The sequence below is a fragment of the Amphiura filiformis genome, chromosome 9 (assembly GCF_039555335.1).
Source record: "Amphiura filiformis chromosome 9, Afil_fr2py, whole genome shotgun sequence".
Taxonomy (NCBI): Eukaryota; Metazoa; Echinodermata; class Ophiuroidea; order Amphilepidida; family Amphiuridae; genus Amphiura; species Amphiura filiformis.
The window spans coordinates 36369303-36390166 of NC_092636.1; the positions used below are offsets into that span (position 1 = coordinate 36369303).

General features: G+C 38.1%; 1 protein-coding gene across 1 annotated transcript in view; it reads right to left on the reverse strand.

Annotated features, from left to right (window-relative positions):
• The window catches only part of LOC140160945 (uncharacterized), a 60867-nt gene that overhangs the window by 17828 nt on the left and 22175 nt on the right, over window positions 1–20864 (reverse strand). Inside the window, exons 8-11 of the mRNA XM_072184294.1 lie at window positions 7739–7949; window positions 6744–6892; window positions 5924–6011; window positions 3096–3280 (exon numbers count right to left, since the gene is read on the reverse strand). Of these exons, the coding sequence (XP_072040395.1) occupies window positions 3096–3280; window positions 5924–6011; window positions 6744–6892; window positions 7739–7949 (633 nt within the window). The remainder of the gene's footprint in view (window positions 1–3095; window positions 3281–5923; window positions 6012–6743; window positions 6893–7738; window positions 7950–20864) is intronic.

Genomic DNA, 20864 nt, shown 5'->3' on the forward strand with positions numbered 1-20864 from the left:
AGTGGTATTGATAAAGTATCCATCTACTGCCGATGGTGATTTTGATGAAGTATCCATCTGCTGCTGATTGTGGTATTGATGAAGTATCCATCTACTGCCGATGGTGGTATTGATGAAGTATCCATCTACTGCTGATGGTGGTATTTATGAAGTATCCATCTGCTGCTGATGGTGGTATTGATGAAGTATCCATCTACTCTCGATGGTGATATTGACGAAGTAGCCATCTGCTGCTGATGGTGGTATTGATGAAGTATTCATCTGCTGCGGATGGTTGTATTGATGAAGTAGCTATCTGCAGCTGATGGTGGTATGGATGAAGTAGCCATTTAGTGCTGATTGTGGTGGTATTTAAAGTAATGATCGGATATTATTGATGAATTATCTATCTAACAGGCCTATTGGCATTCATTGCGTACTTATCCATGTTATCTAAAATTGCATTGCAATTATTGAAATAAATAGTTAACTACTACTGATGTAGATATTGAACACGCCATCTACTACTGATATTGATAAAGTATCCATCTGCAGCTGATGGTGGTATTGATGGAAGTATCCATCTACTCTCGATGGTGGTATTGACGAAGTATCCATTTACTGCTGATTGTGGTGGTATTGTAAAGTAATGATCTGATATTATTGATGAATTATCTATCTAACAGGCCTATTGGCATTCATTGCCTACTTATCCATGTTATCTAATATTGCATTGCAATAATTATTGAAATAAATAGTTAACTACTACTGATGTAGATATTGAACACGCCATCTAATGTTGGTATTGATGTAATATCTGATATTGCCATTGCTGATGTTGTTATTGATGAAATAGCCATCTACTGATAAAATTAACCATCTACTGATAGAAGTAGCCATCTACTGATAAATTTAACCATCTAATAATAGAAGTAGCCATCTACAGATAAAAGTAGACATCTACTGATAAAAGTAGTTATCTACTTCTAAAAGTAGTCATCTACTGCTAAAAGTAGTCATCTACTGCTAAAAGTAGTTATCTACTAATAAAAGTAGCTCTCTGCTGCTGTTGTATTGATAAAAGTAGTTATTTACTACTGCTGATGGTGGTATCGTTGAAGTAACATCTGCCGATATGGGTATATTGATGATATAGGCATCTAATGAACATGACGAATACTATGAACAAGCATTCTAATAATGGTATAGAAGACGTACTTTATATTCGATATTGCTATTGACATTTTTAATTTGATATCGGTATTTATTTACTGATCTCTAAATATGCGCTATATTGGTACGGATGAAAGAAGTCTCATATTGCCATTGATGACATGGTCAACTAACTGTTGATGTTAGTATTGATGAAGTGTAGCCATCTACTGATGAAAGTAGCCATCTATACTGGTTTTAGTATTGAGAAAAGTACCGGTAGCTATCCATTGCTGATGGTGTACTCGATAAGCATTATTGATATTTACTTATTTAGGGAGCGGTCGTTATTTATGGCAGGGGGAATGGGTAAATTTAGGGGAACACAACATTTTTTGTGGTCTTGAGGGGGAACCTGAAATTTTAGTTGAACCAGGAGGGGGATTGTTAAATTTTAAATGGAGAAAATTGGGAAAACAAGGGGAACGCGAAAATTTTGAGCGGACGCGAGGGGGGAACGCGAAATTTTTTGTCGATATATTTGCCAAAACACCCATTCCCCCCTGCCGTAAATAACGATCGGTCCCTTAATGATGAAGTAGATCTCAATCTCTAATTGTATTGATAAAAAACTCTGATATTGGTATTGTTATGGTCACTAAAATAACCCAGGCCAAAATCACCTGCTACCGAGTTCACTCAATTCCAAACACGCAAACACTGTTTATTATATAGAACAACTTATGATTATTTGTAATTAGTACAGTATGGCTGTCAATCAAAGATCATACAAAAATTAAATGTAATGATATATACTACAAATATTTCTTTTGCTATGGTTACTTAAAAAAGCCAGTATATATGATTGGCTGACTTTCTGATGAGATTCCTTTGTCGGTCTCCGTTCTTGATCCAAGATCCGACAATATCCAAGGTCCTGCGGTCTACCCAGGTGAAATCCCTGGTCTACAGCAGTCTCAGAACATCAATTAAGTCCTGAAGACTATGTTTTCAATATCCTAAATGCTATGCTAGTGTTTTCATGTTGAGCGTAAGCTCCTCTGTCGGAGATCTCTTTCTGCTCCACTTGGCAGTCACATAACAGACAGAAAAAAATCTATAATTTTTTACCATTCCTAACTATTTATGGCATATTACAGCATTTGTAAAAATAGCTCATTACCTCAACACATACCAATCCGAATCATTCACCTGTGTGTACATGATTACTGTAATAGCGCCACCACGTATTTTTCCAGAAAAATTATGCGTATTCTAGTTTTTTACATTTTGTATTATTATTTACTAGCATTTTCCATTGAGTTTCCAGAATATTCCATGCACAAACTAATAGAGATAAATATCAGAACAAGTAAAAATTAATGTCTAATGACAATGCACATAGCTTTTAACTTATATTATGGAATATTTTGGGGCACATAACAGTATTGACGACATGGCCATGCAACCACTTTTTGATTTGATTAAGTGGTAGTCTCCTGATGGTGGAGCTATCTACTCCTGATAATGGTATTAAATAATGATATTAACGAAACAGCTCATTATTGCCGATGCAGTCCTGCTGATAACGGTATTAATTAATGTAATATTTATGTTGATAAAGTATCTATCTGATGTTAGTATGTTCATGTTATGAAGTAGCATAAAGATCAAAGGCCATATTTTGGGTTTGTTTGTTTGTTTGTTTGTTTCTACATGTGTCATTGAAAATGTTCCAATTTATTACTCTTTAAAATAACATCCAATAGTTTGCCATCTTGGTGAAATCATCCTTGAAATATTTTGCGAGGTTACATACATATAACTAAACATCTTAGATGGTGCAAACTATTCTCTATTTTAACTGGTTTTGCAATGAAAAACAATATGAGACCAATATTAATAAAATGTAAGCCTTTTAAATATTCTGGCCCAGTGCTATATTATTAATTATTAACGCCTACCTATCGAACTCATTTAGCGTGAGCGACTGCTGTGTACTATCTTCTTCGGCGGATGGATCCCATTCTTGGCTTATATCCTGTAGTTCGTACGTGGTTGCCTCTCCTTCTATAGGCGTATGGGTATATTTAAAGTCATTATGGTAGTAAGCCACATAGCGATTAGTCGTTTCGACATCTAGGCATCCCTGTTGGATTAATGCAAACACACAATTACCACAATGGATAGCTAATTTATCTTCTGCTGCAGCAAACAATTTCTTTAAAGGAATCCAATCTATTATTCAACCTATTTTACCCCCGGAATTGACTAACTTATACCCCTTAAGTTGCTTATGACAAACATTGTCTTGTTGATACCTAACATGTTGCGAGAACAGAAATGACCGGTACCCAGTGGGTACCCTTGGGCAATAAAAGAAATGAGGTCAAAGGTTATACAGGGTCAAAACTATAAATTTCCCGAAATGGTTAAAAGCTATACCAAAATATTCCTTAGGTCACAAGGATTCAAAAAAATATATAGACCTATCTATGCTATGAGTGAAAGTAATTAAAAATGACCACTCATGGGTTGGCCAATGTGACGTCACATTGGCCTGCCTGTTCCACAGAATTCATTGTCGTGGAGCGTGGTCGTGATGCCGCAATTACCCGACATTCACATTGGCCTTAGTGATAATAATATGCCGAATTTTAACAAAGAAACATATCTTAAACATAATTTAAACCGATATCGAAATTTTGTTGAGACTTCCGAAAAGTGGTTCTTTTTCGAATGAAAAGTAGGCTTGCGCAATTGTTTTTAAAAAGGGACTTAAAATTTCCCCAACAGTTGCCCTTTTTTGAAGTCAATGTATAGATCTTTGGTCAAATTTCTCCCACTTTTGGACCTTTTATTTAACAAAAATAGCAAACAGTGGACCTTTGTAGGGTGGAGGGGGTGCAGCTGTACCCCTACCTACTGATTCTATAACTAGCTTATTAAAATAGAAAATATCGCACGTTTTGCAAACGGTGTATTTCGCTGCAGTGTACGTCATGGTCATGACGATCTAGAGTAGGCTATAATAGCTTATATTATAGATTCGTCCTTGTTCGTCAAAAATAGATTTGAAGTTGTTTAAACAGATTGTTTTCGAAAATTGCCAGGGGAAATAATCCAAACACGTAGGCCTACTAATTTGGTTTAAATAATTCGATAATCTGTTACCAAAATCCCGATCGCGATTTCCTCATCTTCTTTGCTTGTACTTAATACAAATTGAGTTCATGGTAATCCAGGATGTTTTAGTGGCTTAGTTTTATGAGATTTGTTTCTAATATAGTCCGGACAGTATAATAATACTTAAATACATAGTACATACATGCAATACATACACACCCCCTACATTCATACATACACCTTAAATATTTATATAGCACTGACTATTTAGAACGAAGCGCTCAAACACAAAACAAAAGAAGAACATGAAGAAAAAATAAGTGAGAACTGCCTCTGATATAAAGGCTATAAAATTTATGGAAACAAAATGTTTAGAATCCTCTTGAAAATACCCACTGATGGTGATTCCCTGATAGCAGTCTATTCCAGGTGCGAGGGGCAACATACGAGAAGGTCCTGCGTTCAGCTGACAAAAGGGTTTTGATTGTATTGTGCTCAGTCAGGTGGGTGGTATCAGCGGCAGAACGCAGGCCAACACGCGCAGAGCAGTTCAGCAGTGCACTGGGAAACACAGAAATTGACAGGTACGCTTGGCGATCGGCATTTAAACACAGTGACTAAAACTTTGAAATTGATGCGCTCTTCAACACGGAGCCAGTGCAACTGCCTTAATACCTAACCCCAACACCTAACCCTGCTTTTTGCTATCGGAAGTTAAAGCATATTATAACATTTGATGAGGAGAACGCCCTCAAAACATTTTAAATTCTGGTTTTTACACGATTGTAATGTACTTTAGTCAATAAAGATACTCTGCAAAAATCAAGTCTTTAGGTGCTGTAGTTTTGTCAAAATCCGAGATTTTGAATAAAACGATGGAACCGGCGTTTTATTATTATGATGGAAATATTAGTCGAACACGTATGCACACCCGTACACGGCGTGCGGGATACACATACACACACGCCCCGAGGACAAAAGGACATATCTGACAGTAAAAGCTAACATTTTATGGAAAATAAATACTAATCTATTTTTACAGAAATGTTATAATATGGCTTTAAGGGTAGACGAGGTATTGTTGGTCGAAGCAACCTAAAATCGATTTTCATTATCTAGATCAATATATTATTGAAAAATAACACCTTGATGTTTTGCAAAAGTTCATTCTACAAATCGTATACTTTGCAAACTTGCTTAATTTATTGTTGTTAATGAGTTATGTACGTTTTACAAAAGTGTTGTTGTTTCAGCCCTCTTTACAACGTAACTTAAGAACCGCAGCACCTATAAAAGTATATCTGTGATATTTTAATTCTTCTACACACTCGCTATGAATTGAGCAATGCAGTTTTTGCCAAAGCTCACTACCATTCGTAAGATGCTGTGAATTACCAAATCACAACAGTTTAAAATAATTAATAACCTTAAAGAAACGAAAAAGGAGAGACAACTTGGCACCCCGGGATTCGGACCTTGGACCCCCGCATGCCAAGCACACGAGCACGGACCGGTAGCTACACGGGTTACACTGTCCCGGGCAGCGATTCCGTGAGCATATAACACTTAGGGTGATTGCGTCATCGCAGACCATGGGATCCCGGGTCTGGGATTCACGCATGCGCAGTGGTTTTCATTGTGATGACTGTTAGAGTTAATAGCTTACCGCAGGCAAAGCCGTGACATTCTGCTTGCACACCATGAATAATGTCAATTGCAGATCAAAGTCTGCGTGAAGTAGTTCAGGCCCATATCTGAAATGTGAAATCGAAATAACAAAGGTTCTTATTAGTATTAGGCTCGCCAGGTAGATGTTCAAGAAGCATGTAACTGCATGTTTTACAGGTTCTCAGTGTTTGACAATCGATATGATATGTGTTTAAAATGTTTTACAGGGTAGGTTTATCAACTTTTTTTATCCTTTTGAATTTGACATTACTTCCAACATAAACGAATCAAATTCGGTATGAAATAAATAAGAAAAGAGGGTCACACATAGGCCTATTGAGACACTTTTACCATGTTTACTGACGTCAATACTCCCACCTTAGATGCAACTTCTAGTCCTGCAGTGACGGTAATTTAGATCTTGTATTTTATTGCATCTGTAAACGTATAATTATACATTTTTAGAGCTTTTCAGAAAGGTAGTGACCATGACGGCCAAGAAATCCCAACTAAAAAAATTACTACAACCAGCATAACAGATTCCTGATGCTACCATCAGGGTAATGGTCAGTGCAACGCTCCGACGATCTACCACCCCTCCCACGACGAGGGGAGGTGCGCGGCAACGTACCCCTAACCAGTGATTTCTCGGAGGTAATGGACGGGTCTTTAGTAAATCCGTATGATGCGGTGCCTAGTGAGTCAAGCCATTACATGACAACTCTTCAGTTCAGTATGTTGCTGTATAGCCAGCAAACGATTATAGAGAATTGGGGCTCATAGCTTTTTATTTTATAAAAAATAATTAATACACGTACGCCATAACCATAGTAACCTGTTCCCGGTGATTTACTCCTCTTCTGTCTTCTAGTGCTCCGCCTCGCAGGTCTTCACCATTGGCTCCTTGTAGAGATTGCAATATAACTTTTGGTTCATCCAAAGTTTCATCCAGTAAACTCACAAATGTCTGGCAAAATAATGATATTGTAATTTCACGATAAACCTTTTATTTCACCGCCTCAATTTCTCACCAAATGGTAGGGCGTACACGGTTTTATTTGGGGTGTTATTTTATGTTGCTACATAGTGGAACTAATGGTTTGTTTTGGCATTCTTACACCTCAAGCGATAAATACACGATTGGTTCCATATGCCTTCTATGGTTCCATATGGCATCTACAGTTTACACTCAGAAATAAAGATTCTAAATAGAACCTTTTTGTCTCCAAAGGAGAACCCTACCTCTTGAACTTCTCAAAAAGGTTATTTAATTTTAAAGAACCCTTAAAAGTGCTCTAAAGAACCGAAAACGGTTCTGTATCACATTTTTGAGGCCATTTTCGACGGTTTAGAGAACCTCTAAGGGTTCTCAGGAGAGGACAAATTTAGAGCCTTTTTAGAACCTTTATGGGTTCCCAGGAGGGGTCGAAGGTCATAATGGGGCCATCATGTTGTTATCTCAAATTGTTGCTCTCGTTGCTATGAATAAAAAGTCAATGTTATATTGTTAAACATTTTCTTATTGCGTTTCCCAGAACAGTAATTTCAGAAAAGGTACGTTTGAATTCCGAGTATTTTGAAAATTTGACCTCTGTGCTTGATATATTTGACATTTGACCCCCGGGATTTGCCTACTTGACTTAATAGCATCAGAACCGTGTACATTATGACAATTTAGAGGAACGATTTTGAAATTATATTAGAACATAAATGTTTTGGGCCCATTCAATGGCATTTGCGACTTCAAATTAGTTTCATGCTTAGAATACAATAGAAATTAGAACGGACTAACAAACAAACCAAACAAACATACCTGTATTGTTACACTCAGTGCAATAGTAAAGTTGATATTAGGAATGATTGTGCAGTCAATTGGATTAGCCGCTGTCGAATCGGTACAGGCATGTTTCTCAAATTCAAAGGTGAATTCACCTGTAGCATCGATTGGTAGATCATCAACAGGCAAATGTCCAGTTAGGTCGAGAACAAGATAAAAGGTCCAAGTCTGTCTGCACCGACTCCCACTGTAAGGAAAAATCATATATGGAAGATGAATAAAAAAATTGGTTAGGTAGTATTTGTTATTTGTCAGTAACTGTTGTTTCTGAATATATCCTTGTGTTCATTGCCGTAGTATCCGACACAAGCACAAATTTCATAGTAGGTTCTCCCTTTATAGATGGCGCTCATGAGTCTTTCACATACCAAGTAAAGATCTGAAAGGAGCACACCCATACAAATTATTACATGACCTCCAAAAAGGAAATTTAAAACCATTTGCGGTGGCTCTGAAAAGAGCTAGGTTATCCTTTGCCACAAATGCGAGGTTCACATACACCTTGATCGTACGACCGTTCAACTATTCAAAACCACTCTCCTGTGTGACGGAGCGACATTGCTTATTAAGCCAGTAATACATTTTCTGCAATATTTAATGAACGTACAGCCGAAGCAGAAAATGCAAAATGTCTGTTTTATATACAATAAATTAAATAGAATCAAGGATATTTAACATACGAAGGTTCAACTATTAATAATATTCATTTTGTTTGTCATGCTACAGAGAGGTGCATACGCGCAGGTTGTCCATTGACGATTTGTATGCAAAATCTCCCCGCGGCCTGCGCCCTGTACAATGATAGAAGTTGCGATGTGCATAAATTTCTTCGTCCAGTGGCGTTGCCTCACGCTGTTTATCCAACGTAAATATTTTCCCCACGAAAAAGTATAGTTTTAATATTGCCTTCAATGCCTCCATAACGTATCCAAGACTTTGTACGCGGCCTTGGTTCGTAGTTATTTGGAATATTACAATCCCTTTGAAAAAGTTCATTTGGAATGTTGTATTGAACTGTAGCGCTTTTCACGAGTACGCCTATTGATCTCACTCTTCATGTGCTCAGAGATAGACTAAATGAGGACAAAGATCTGAAAACAGAACTCTCCTCTCCATCGACGACATAATAGAACTTACCAAATTTTGCCTTGCTACTGTTGCATATTTCAGTTACTCAGGTCAAATCTATCGCCAACGTTTCGGCATGGCCATGGGTAGTCCCCTCGCCCCCTCGCGTGCAACATCTTTATGGAGTGGCTTGAGCAGAAAGCTATTTCCACAGCTCCGGAAAGCTGTCGCCCCCGTCTCTGGAAGAGATATGTTGACGATGTTTTGGAAATAGTACCCAAAGGACAAGTAGACAATCTTACAGATCATTTGAACACCATTGATCCCACCAACAGTGTCAAATTCACCTACGAGCAAGATCAAGAGGGCTCTATTCCCTTCCTTGATACTCTCATCACCAGAAAACCTGACGGTTCAGTGAAACTTAGCATTTATAGAAAGAAAACGCACACTGATCAATACTTGCAGTTCTCCTCCCACCATCCACTACATCAAAAATTAGGAGTGGTCAGAACACTGTTAGATCGGAGCGATGCTTTAGTCACTGAGGAAGCGGACAAGCAAAAGAGGAGAAAAATATCCGCGAAGCCTTGTCATGCTGTGGATACCCCTGATTGGTCAATAAAGAAAGTAAAACAAGACAGAGCTACTCCTAAAACAAAGCCTACCTCTAAGCAAAAAGATGACGGTGAAAAGTCAAAAGGCATGGTTGTTGTTCCTTATAGAGGGCCTCACTGAACGAGTCTCGCGAGTTTTTAAAAAACATGGATTCGCAACTGCTATGAAACCACACCGTACAATACGTAGCATGCTTGTTCATCCCAATGACAAACTCCTCCCTCAACAAAAAGCGGAGGCGATTTACGAAATCCCCTGCGGAGACTGTGCTAGTTCATATATTGGAGAAACCGGCCGTCCTTCGGAGTCCGCTTGAAAGAACACCAAAAGAGGTAGAGAAACTTGAAAGCAAACCATATACTCGAGCAAGCCGAAAATCATCTATCACAGACATTCACAAGTCAGCTATCACCGACCACGTAGCTTCTTCTAATCATTCCATCAATTGGGAGGATGCAAAAGTTATCGACAGGGAAGCTGACAAGACCACCAGATGGCTAAAAGAAGCTATCTGGATACGCCGAAAAGGAAAAGACACTCTAAACAAGGACGAGGGGGCCTATTCACTCAACAACATCTTTGACCAACTCATCACGCCCTCAACGGCTACTGTTGACTATAAAAGGAAGCAGTCAAGATGTGATGAGTTGCAGTCTGAAGAAACCACTAGTGTAGTGGTGAAACGTCACTGAAAATGTGAGTAGATCAACATCATTTTGCACTGGAATTGTTCAAAACGAACCATGTTTACAATATTACAATCCCATCTAGAGTGGTACCTCAAAGCGCAATATCCAGAAAGTTGAAGGCTCCAGAGAAGGGTAACTAAATTCATTTAAGAGTATCCCCAGGCTTAGTACAAAGAACGTTAACAGAACTAACTCTTCGTCCATTAGGAGAATAATTATGTCGATCTCAATATATTTCAAGTACAATCTGGGATTATATGACACCAATCTAGATGATTATGTAGTTTTAATGGTATTAACAAAGACCGTCCCACCACCAGATTTTCTTCTGATCTTTGTTGCTGGTAAATCAGTTTTCTAAAACTGAGTGCCACAAGATGTGCCTTTTCAGCGTATGGTGTCCATTTGGAACCAGCTCCCTAGTATTATCGGATTCACAAATTCTGCTACTTCATTTAAACAATTGAAGTTTTTTCAGTCCAAATTTGTTCGCACCTTTATATATTTACACACACATATAAATACTACAAGAAAGTAAAAAACGATGATTAAGTTGGAAAAGAAACGAAAAGCTATGTTAAAAAAGAGCTGAACATATATGTACATTAGTATAATAGTTGTTGGTATTCTCCAGGTCTAGAATTGAACATTATATAATGTTTTAGAAAATTAATGATCACATCAAACAACCGTGTGAAGAAACTCGCTCGCTTACGGTTAGTTTTTGCCGAATATCAACTTGGAAAGACTTACTTTATCAAAAAAAGCAGTATCTTTCTTTGTCCAATTAAGGATCTGTCAAAAAACCTTTGGACTTTGTGTTAGATACAGGCCCTTTAAGAGATGTTATCAATGTGCGCACAGGTACCCAACATATCATTTACGCTGACGATACCCAATTGTACTTAATCCGTAAACCGTCTTAGTCTCGGTCCCAGCCGATTTGTGCTCCTTCGTCACTAAACAAACCGTCTGGCGACAACCTCATAGTACGTCTTTTCTGATTGGCTAAACATCAACGCCATAAATACTGGCGTTAAATTTTGCTGTCAATCAACGCTGGGCTTCAGCGCATGCAGCGCCTGATGGACAGCTATGCGGTTACATAAATCCACACAAAGTACGCGAGTACGCGCTGCAAGTCGCGTACATGAAAGGCGATATCCGACGATCGGCGCCTCAGTGGCTGCTAAAGCTAGTGTACATTTTTCATTTGTGGTATCTACAAAGAGTGGAGGGCCTGTGAAGTTTAGTGTCACTTACACAAGTCACGTCCTATAGCCAATTGAAAACAGTTTTATTTGTAAATTCATTAACCAATCGGCGATTGTCATTTCACGGGTTGTCGCCAGACGGTTTGTTTAGTGACGGAGGAACACAAACCGGCTGGGACCGAGACAAAAACCGTCTTAGCGCCTGCAAGGGATTAGTAGACTCGAAGCATGTGTTGCTGATGTTCGTTCATGGGCAATTCATAATAAGCTCCATAAGATCCAAATTCCGCAAATCATCATCTCTTCGTACTGTGAACATTGGAGGTGCTGGAATACAGTCTTCTGCTAAAGACCTTGGTGTCATCATAAAAAGTACTTTACAGATGAAACAACACATTCGCAATTGTTGTCGGTCTTCCTCTTAGGAAATACTTGGACCAGAACACCACAGAGTGCCTTGTTCATGCCTTTATATCCTCCCGTTTTGATTGCAACAATAGTCTCCTTTACGGATTACCATTGCATCTTTTCATTGCATCTCTTCAGCGTATCCAAAATGCAGCAGCAAGACTTGTTACTCTCACTAAGTGCCGTGACCGCATTACACCTGTCCTTCGGTAGCATTGTAACATAGTGACATTGGTTATCAGTTAAACATCGTGTCCCGCATCGTGTACTGTTCAAGATCTTGCAGCTAACTATCAAAGCTAAACACGGTCTCGCTCTCAAATACATCTTTGAACTCATGTCAGACTATGTTCCTGCCACAACAATCTTTTCAAAACAGAATTTTCTCGAATCCGGTTCACGCACAAACACCGCGTCTTCAGAGCCTTCTCTGAAGCTGCTCCGTATCAATGAAACAATTACCGGAATGCCACTATCGTATCGGAGATCAAAAACAAACTCAAAACTCACCTATCCCCCACTTTTCTCAAAAAAAAGTTGAGATTTTATATCACTGGAAACCTCTGGCTACATAATGTTTATGTACAAAATATTTCTTGCAGATTAATTCGTTTAGCAAAGATATCGTGAATTTGAATTTCGTTCTGGTGCACCAGAACGAAATTACAACGCATTGTCTATGGAGCAGTGTAATACATATAATCATGCATAACGCGCGAACGCAAAATCGGAAGCAACTGAAATTTTGGGAATAGGCTTTTTTCGTGGATATGTAATGAAAAATGACATATATAGAGGATGCTAGGATCACGAAATACTCCTTTAATGAATTAGCATTCATGTTGTTTCTTTATTAATCATGCATCTTTGCTTGTGTGAGTACAGCGTTCATTTCCACTTATGTTATTACGGTATATTGTACAGCGTGGGCCAAAAACAACTTTACCCAATTTCAGAGGTTGGTTGCTCGAAATGTAGAAGAGCTATTCATAAATATTGTTACATGTTCTAAATGTATATCTTTCTAAAAGTATGTGATGAAAAAATGAAAGCAAAAGAAGCTGAATTAACAAAATGGTGCTAGTTTTACGTCCGAGGGTCAAAAATCACTTTGTCCACACGTAATTCAAAGGGACGTGTCCGATTGCTAAGAGTAAGGCATACATATGCGTTAAGCATACATGTCATTGGTAAACACGTTTGGCTTGTCGTTGAAAAGTGATCATTATTTTACATGAATGGACGAAATACAATCGATTTTAATCCCCATTTACTTGTCATATACTCGAACTTCACTCCTGTCATTGACCAACAATTACACAATTACCATTTTTGAATTTTAAATAGGCCTTCATGCATTGTGTGACTGCGTGGATTATTTCTAAATAGGTTTGCAAGGTGTCAAGATGAGGCATTTCACAACGCAAGAGAGGACTTTTATGGCAGAGGTATACTTAAGAACAGAATGCCTTTTGGAAGTGCAGCGTCAATTTCGGATTCGTTTCCCGAAGAGTCCCGTCGAAACCTATACCATAACTCTACATACGAAAAACTTTCACAACTTCGGAAGTGTGATGAATAGATGCAAAGCACGAAGCGGACGTCCAGGAACTGGCCATTCAGCTGCAAATATTGCAGCGATTTAAAGGGATCTTGCAGGTAACCCCAGAGTCAGTTCTCGACGCAACAATTTGTCGAACATACCACATACGCAGTAAGTGCAATAACCATGATAACTTCAAACTTTCTTGTAGATAACATTTCGTAATGACAAAAAATGAGCAGCCAGTAGGTCTTCGCGTTGACAAAGTTAATTGTGACCCTTTGATTTAAAACTAGCAACACGTATACCTTTTTGAATAGTTTTTCACCAAATACTCTTAAGAAAATGTTTTTACGAATATGTGAAAACAATTTGAAGCAGACTTTCCAATTTTGAGATATGAACCTTTTAAATTGTGTAAAGTTGGTTTTGGCCCACACTGTATTTTATAATGAATCTTTCGGGTTTTCGATTGTTCTCACTGTTAATTACTTGTTTATTCTGGGTTTTTAAATATAATTGTATGTACTTTTTTTAACTGTATATTTTCTGTATGTGCTTTTTATCTGATGTACAACGCATCAAAACGTATGCGCTTTATAAATGTAATTTATGTTGGTATGATGTTGTGCGAGCAATAAACATGTCCTTTAAAAAAGGACACATACGGGCATAGGTACATAAATCGTGTTATCGTGTTAAGCGAACGATCAACGCTGATTCGTTTATATAAGCTGTTTGCTTTAAACAGATGTAACGCGAACGACTTAAGAACAAACAAAGTTGAAGATCACTTGTGATCAGACAAGTTTAATGCGAGTGTTCGGGAAACCTGCATTATCAAACCACAAAACAAATCCAAGGTAAAGTGTTGGCTAAATCTATTTTGCCTGTCAATTCTTTAAGTCATATTGATTCAATAATGTTAAAATATCATGTAAATGGAACATCATTCTATATCTAAATCCGCTGATGATACTGCAATGGTTGGTTTATCCATGGTTGTTTGATGTGATCATTTATTAATTTTCTAACAAAAATTATTATAATGTCCAATTCTAGACCTGAATAATACCAGCAGCTATCATACTAATAAACTGTATATACACATTATATTTTGTAGCAATTTTTAACATAGATTTTCGTCAAATTATTCATCTTTTTCTGCTTTTTCTATTCTATAAACTGTACATTTATGTGCAAATTGAGGGCGCTATTTACATATATTTTAAATTTAAATTAGCCAAATATTATGCTTACATTTTATGAAGTTTTTTTTGAAAATTCCCCTGTCACTTGTTAGTCTGTTTGTTGATGTTATAATACCATTTTATAGGTGTCTACCCCTTGTATAGATGCAAACATTATATTAGATAAATAGCGCCATCATTGTTCAACTTTTGTTCAAAATGACTCGGTTTTACATGCCATCAAATAACCGTGTTTACAGCTAACATTTGCCGAGGAGGACACTCCCAATATTTTTAAAATCCTGTTTTTATACCATTGTAATGTATTTTAGTAAACTAAGATTTTAGGTGACGTAGTTTGGTAAAAATTCGAGATCCAGTACGTACATCGCGTGCGGGACAATGTACACACATCAAAAGCTCGTACCGTAGAATAACCGACGCATTGGAGCTAGTAGTAAATTTTCTTGCTTGACCCTAAGACTACCTTAGTTGGTCGGCATATCCGACAGTAAAAGCTAGTATTTTATGGAAAAGAAATACTAATCTTATTTTTATGGAAATGTTACAATATGGCTTTAATCACAAAAGATGATGATACTGTCATGATCAACACCTTGATGTGTTTGTCAAATACTGTAAGTGTGATGCAAATTACCTAGAATTGAATGTTTTCAAAACTAAGGAAATAGTCATTGATTTCAGGCTGTCTAGTTCAACTCCAAGCCATTCAACTCTATAGTCGTTAAGGTACGGGGCGTGTGTCCTCATATAATATCTAGGCACTCTGATTGATGACAAACTTAACTGGCATACGCATAATTATGGATTATTTGATCAAAAGACTTCTCCAGAATGTATTGTCTCAGCAAATTCTTTAATGTTTATATGAAAATAATCGTTTTGTTTTATGATTCCGCTATTGCGAGTGTATGGAGATTGCATAAAGGGATAGGGAAAATTGGCAAAACAGTGAATGAAGCTGGAAGAATCATAGGTGTGTCATCGTGGGACTGAAGCGGTTTATATGGTGATATATTGAGTAAGAAGCTGACTGGTGTGATGGATGGCTCTGGTCATTTACTGACTCCCACGATCGTTTTTCATGTCGGCCGATTCCTGATCTGGCTTTTGCGTGAATAACCGACATGTCTCTCCCCTCGTTCCGCAGGCTATCATACTATTCTTGTATGCGCACCCATGAGTGAAATTTCCCATGTGGATGTAATAAAGTATCACTTGACTTGTCTTGCATGCGAAATATGCGCTATCCATAACGGAGACGGAAATTGATCAGTTCCTACTCGAAATCTCGTTGGTATAAACGTCTACCTTAAGGCCTATGTACCGAGCAACTTAGCAGTTATGTTAAAAAAGTATAAATCAAGAGAATTCTTCGTCTGTTTTTATTGCACAAAGAGTATATTAGACAAAAAAACAACAAACGCACATTTTAAGGTGCATGTTCATAACCACTGGATGTTATTAGAAATAAAATCTATATTAATTGAGCACGTTGAGCAATGTAAACAGTAGACATGGTAGAGCAAAAAGTAATTTCGTACGGTTGGGAGTGGAGTTTGCGGGGGCTTGAATATTATATTGTTACACATGTTATAAGATTAGGAACGAAATTAGTTGGAAGTTAATTTGTAGATCTGAACTGAACTTCTTATATAGCAGCTTATAGCATGAGAGATCAAATGACTGAATTTCATCAACATAATACCACGTCAATCCGATCATATATCACAGCAATAACCGTTTCGATGGTAATTTCGGAATCAAAATAAATATACTTACATAAGTAAATATTGAATTGCAATAAGGACTTCCTTATTGTTCCAGTTCATCCTAGGCAAGTGGGATGGTAGGAGCCATATCTGTCCAGTTTTAGGTATTCAACTAAACACTGCAGTGTACTTCTAACGTTAATATAGTCTGCACAAAAAGTAACGCAGCTGTTATAAATACGGCTTCAGAACTAGTAATTGTTTTCAAAATATTTCAGCATTGAAAGAAGGGTGCTTTATTTACGCGCATTTTGGTATCCCATTTGTCCATTTTCGTTCAATATTAACAAACACAGTAGTGCTTTTAAAGAAAAATGCCCGAATTTAAAGGTTGCAATTTACAGCGATCAATTGTTATTACGCAATCGTTGTGGCACGTAAAGCCCACAATTGTCTTTACATTGATCTTATCGATGAGTTGACTTTTTTTACGTAATTGCCTGGTAGTATGCGCAAGTATCATTACAATTTCTATTGTATTTTGCCTGGCAGTATGCGCGGGCATCATATTTTGTTCAGGGCCCGTACTTTTAAAACTCCCGCCACATCACAATAAGGCTATTGAACAGTGTAGTTCGTTTAAGCATATCAATATAGCAGTCCCTTTGCCTTTGTTGATTAACATCGAGGTCAAATCAGCTAATATATAGGAGATGAGTCAAGGAAGCGAAAAAGTGCATTTATATTTCCATAGACTTTGCGGTATTTGAGTTAACTCGGATGAGGCCGATAATATAATGTTATGAAAACCTAAGACACAGACTTCGTTCTACTGCTGCAACAAGACTTGGTGGCACTCGATCTAACAAACGAATCGGAGATAATTCCTTTGTTGTTGTTGCACCTCGCCTTTGGAGTAGTCTCCCCGTTGACATCGGGGAATCGGCGTCTTAGTGTCTATATTCCAAAAAAGGCCTGCAATCACTTGTTCCAAAGTTAATTTTTCTGCAATTCTTTAGTCAGTATTATTGCTTGTGTATTGCTTTTCTGTGATTGTTGTTGCTTTTGTAAGGTGCTATGTGTTTTGGGCGTTTTCAAAAATCTTACACATTGGGCGGTAATGACAGCCTTATATTAATCCTTAGGGTCTCCTTTAAGATAGAACTCATACCAATCATCTTGTGTGTCCTCTGAATGTTTTGAAATTCGGAATATACGTAATACAAATTTTATGTCAAATTATTTGATATTTTTTATATTTAGCAGTCCTCAAAGTAAACTTTTTGAATCTAATGATACACGATTAGAGTGCATGTAGCTGGGAGGAAAAGCCTACAATCATTTAAAAAAATTGAACTACGTATTGAAGATATACATTTTTTTTTCAAAAAAGACCCAAATATTATGGCTCGCATCAGTGCGACATAGATTTCTTATTGATATGTGTCGACTTCGGTACGGTGAAAATCTGTGAAGCAGAGTGAATCAAGTGTTCTCATTCACAGAATAACAGGCAAATTGAACAAATTCGCGCGAATTCGCATCTCATTTCTGTGCAGGTCAACATATGACCTATTACCAACACCAGCCAACCTGAGCGTCTGGTATGAGGATAAAACGGATTGTTGCAATGCGTGTGGAAAGAAGGGTCCTTTGCAGCATATTCTGAGTGCATGTAGGGGTCTCTTGCGAGTGGTATGTACACCTGGAGGCAGAATAGCGTCCTCGGAGTGATAGTGGAGGCAGTCAAGCTGCAAGTTGATCGAAATAATGTTTCACAAGCTCCAACCAACACCAAGCGTTACATATCATTAAAGAGGGCTCTCAGTCTAGGTCATATAGTTCCAGTTCGAGCACTCTTTCTTCAGTAAACGACGGGTGCATTAGGGCTGATCTGGATGAGCGGACTGTCCCATGGGAAGACAACATTGATGAAACTCATGAGAGAAAATTGACCAAGTATTCAGAATTGAGCAGAATGCAAGGATAGAGGTTGGAAGGCTTCTTACTACCCCTTCGAAGTCGGCTGCCGTGGTTTTGTTGCACACTCTTTCCAGAAGTGACTGCGAGATCTAGGCTTCAATAGAAGAGAGCTAAAGTCAGCTAGCAGGGCAGCGTCAGAGGTTGCAGAATCAGGATCGTCGTGGGTGTGGTCCAAGTACATTCAGAGGAGTAGATAATCTGAAAGTGAAGTACATCATCAGTATCCTCAACCAGATCAGGCAAGCCAGCTAGCCTTATCTTTTACTTGTTCTCATTCCTTCATATCAACTCCAGTTAGCTAGGGTTAAGTGATTCCAGCTGCATGGTAGGGTTAGAGGCGCCGGATCCCGTCCGCCTTTTTTTTTTAAAAGTGACTTGGTGTGGTGTCCTTTTTTGGAATATTTGCGCCATTTCAGAGAGGAGAAATGTGCTGAAATATTTGCCAATAACGAAGATCAAGGATTTATATAATATACATAGCCGAACCGGAACTACATAAGACGTTTGAGGTAAGTTCGTAATGTTCTTCATAGCAAGAACATAGAAAACATTGGCAAAAATGCAACTTCTTACAAGAACGCTATTCTGCGACAGTCCATATTTACATGACTTTGGTGAACATTTTTTCAAAAAAGACCCAAATATTATGGCTCGCATCAGTGTGACATAGATTTCTTATTGATATGTGTCGACTTCGGTACGGTGAAAATCTGTGAAGCAGAGTGAATCAAGTGTTCTCATTCACAGAACAACAGGCAAATAATTGAACAAATTCGCGCGAATTCGCATCTCATTTCTGTGCAGGTCAACATATGATCTATTACCAACACCAGCCAACCTGAGCGTCTGGTATGAGGATAAAACGGATTGTTGCAATGCGTGTAGAAAGAAGGGTCCTTTGCAGCATATTCTGAGTGCATGTAGGGGGCTCTTGCGAGTGGTATGTACACCTGGAGGCACAATAGCGTCCTCGGAGTGATAGTGGAGGCAGTCAAGCTGCAAGTTGATCGAAATAATGTTTCACAAGCTCCAACCAACACCAAGCGTTACATATCATTAAAGAGGGCTCTCAGTCTAGGTCATATAGTTCCAGTTCGAGCACTCTTTCTTCAGTAAACGACGGGTGCATTAGGGCTGATCTGGATGAGCGGACTGTCCCATGGGAAGACAACATTGATGAAACTCATGAGAGAAAATTGACCAAGTATTCAGAATTGAGCAGAATGCAAGGATAGAGGTTGGAAGGCTTCTTACTACCCCTTCGAAGTCGGCTGCCGTGGTTTTGTTGCACACTCTTTCCAGAAATGACTGCGAGATCTAGGCTTCAATAGAAGATAGCTAAAGTCAGCTAGCAGGGCAGCGTCAGAGGTTGCAGAATCAGGATCGTCGTGGGTGTGGTCCAAGTACATTCAGAGGAGTAGATAATCTGAAAGTGAAGTACATCATCAGTATCCTCAACCAGATCAGGCAAGCCAGCTAGCCTTATCTTTTACTTGTTCTCATTCCTTCATATCAACTCCAGTTAGCTAGGGTTAAGTGATTCCAGCTGCATGGTAGGGTTAGAGGCGCCGGATCCCGTCCGCCTTTTTTTTAAAAGTGACTTGGTGTGGTGTCCTTTTTTGGAATATTTGCGCCATTTCAGAGAGGAGAAATGTGCTGAAATATTTGCCAATAACGAAGATCAAGGATTTATATAATATACATAGCCGAACCGGAACTACATCAGACGTTTGAGGTAAGTTCGTAATGTTCTTCATAGCAAGAACATAGAAAACATTGGCAAAAATGCAACTTCTTACAAGAACGCTATATTCTGCGACAGTCCATATTTACATGACTTTGGCGAACATTTTTGGTTCTCGTTTAAATTCTACCGATAGCACAGCCGAACTAATGTTATCTGCGGTTGCAGTACAGTTTAGAGAATTAATGTGGCTGGTTGTTTGGTTAAAAAACCCGATAATTTTTAAAATATCTGGATTCAAGCAGGCGACACGTATGGTGTGCAAAAGACGTTGCAAATTGTCGATGAAAGAGCTTATAAATTAAAATCACGGACATTAAGGCTATTAATTATTTTAAACTGTTGTGATTTGGTAGTTCACAGCATCTTACGAATGGTGGTGAGCTTTGGCAAAAACTGCATTGCTCAAGTCATAGCGAGCGTGTAGAAGAATCAAAATATCACAGATATCCTTTTATAGGTGCTGCGGCTCTTGAGTTACGTTGTAAAGAGGGCTGAAACATCAACACTTTTGTAAAACATACATAACTCATTAACAACAATAAATTAAGCAAGTTTGCAAAGTATACGATTTGTAGAATTAACTTTTGCAAAACATCAAGATGCTAATTTTCAATAATATAATGATCTAGATAATGAATATCGATTTTAGGTTGCTTCGACCAACAATACCTCGTCTACCCTTAAGCTCCACAATAGGCATCTACATTCCTAGCGAAAATGCTTTTCAGAAACATACCACTATTTTTCAGCAATCGCTAAAACTTAAATATGCAATTCCAGGCGATTTGTAAAAAACAGCGTGAGCGTATTTGACTATGAACTTGGGACAGCGAAACAAATGCTTGCATTGGGGCCAGACCCATTATAATGATACAGGCCCCCAATAATGACTTTCATTTTAACCGTTAT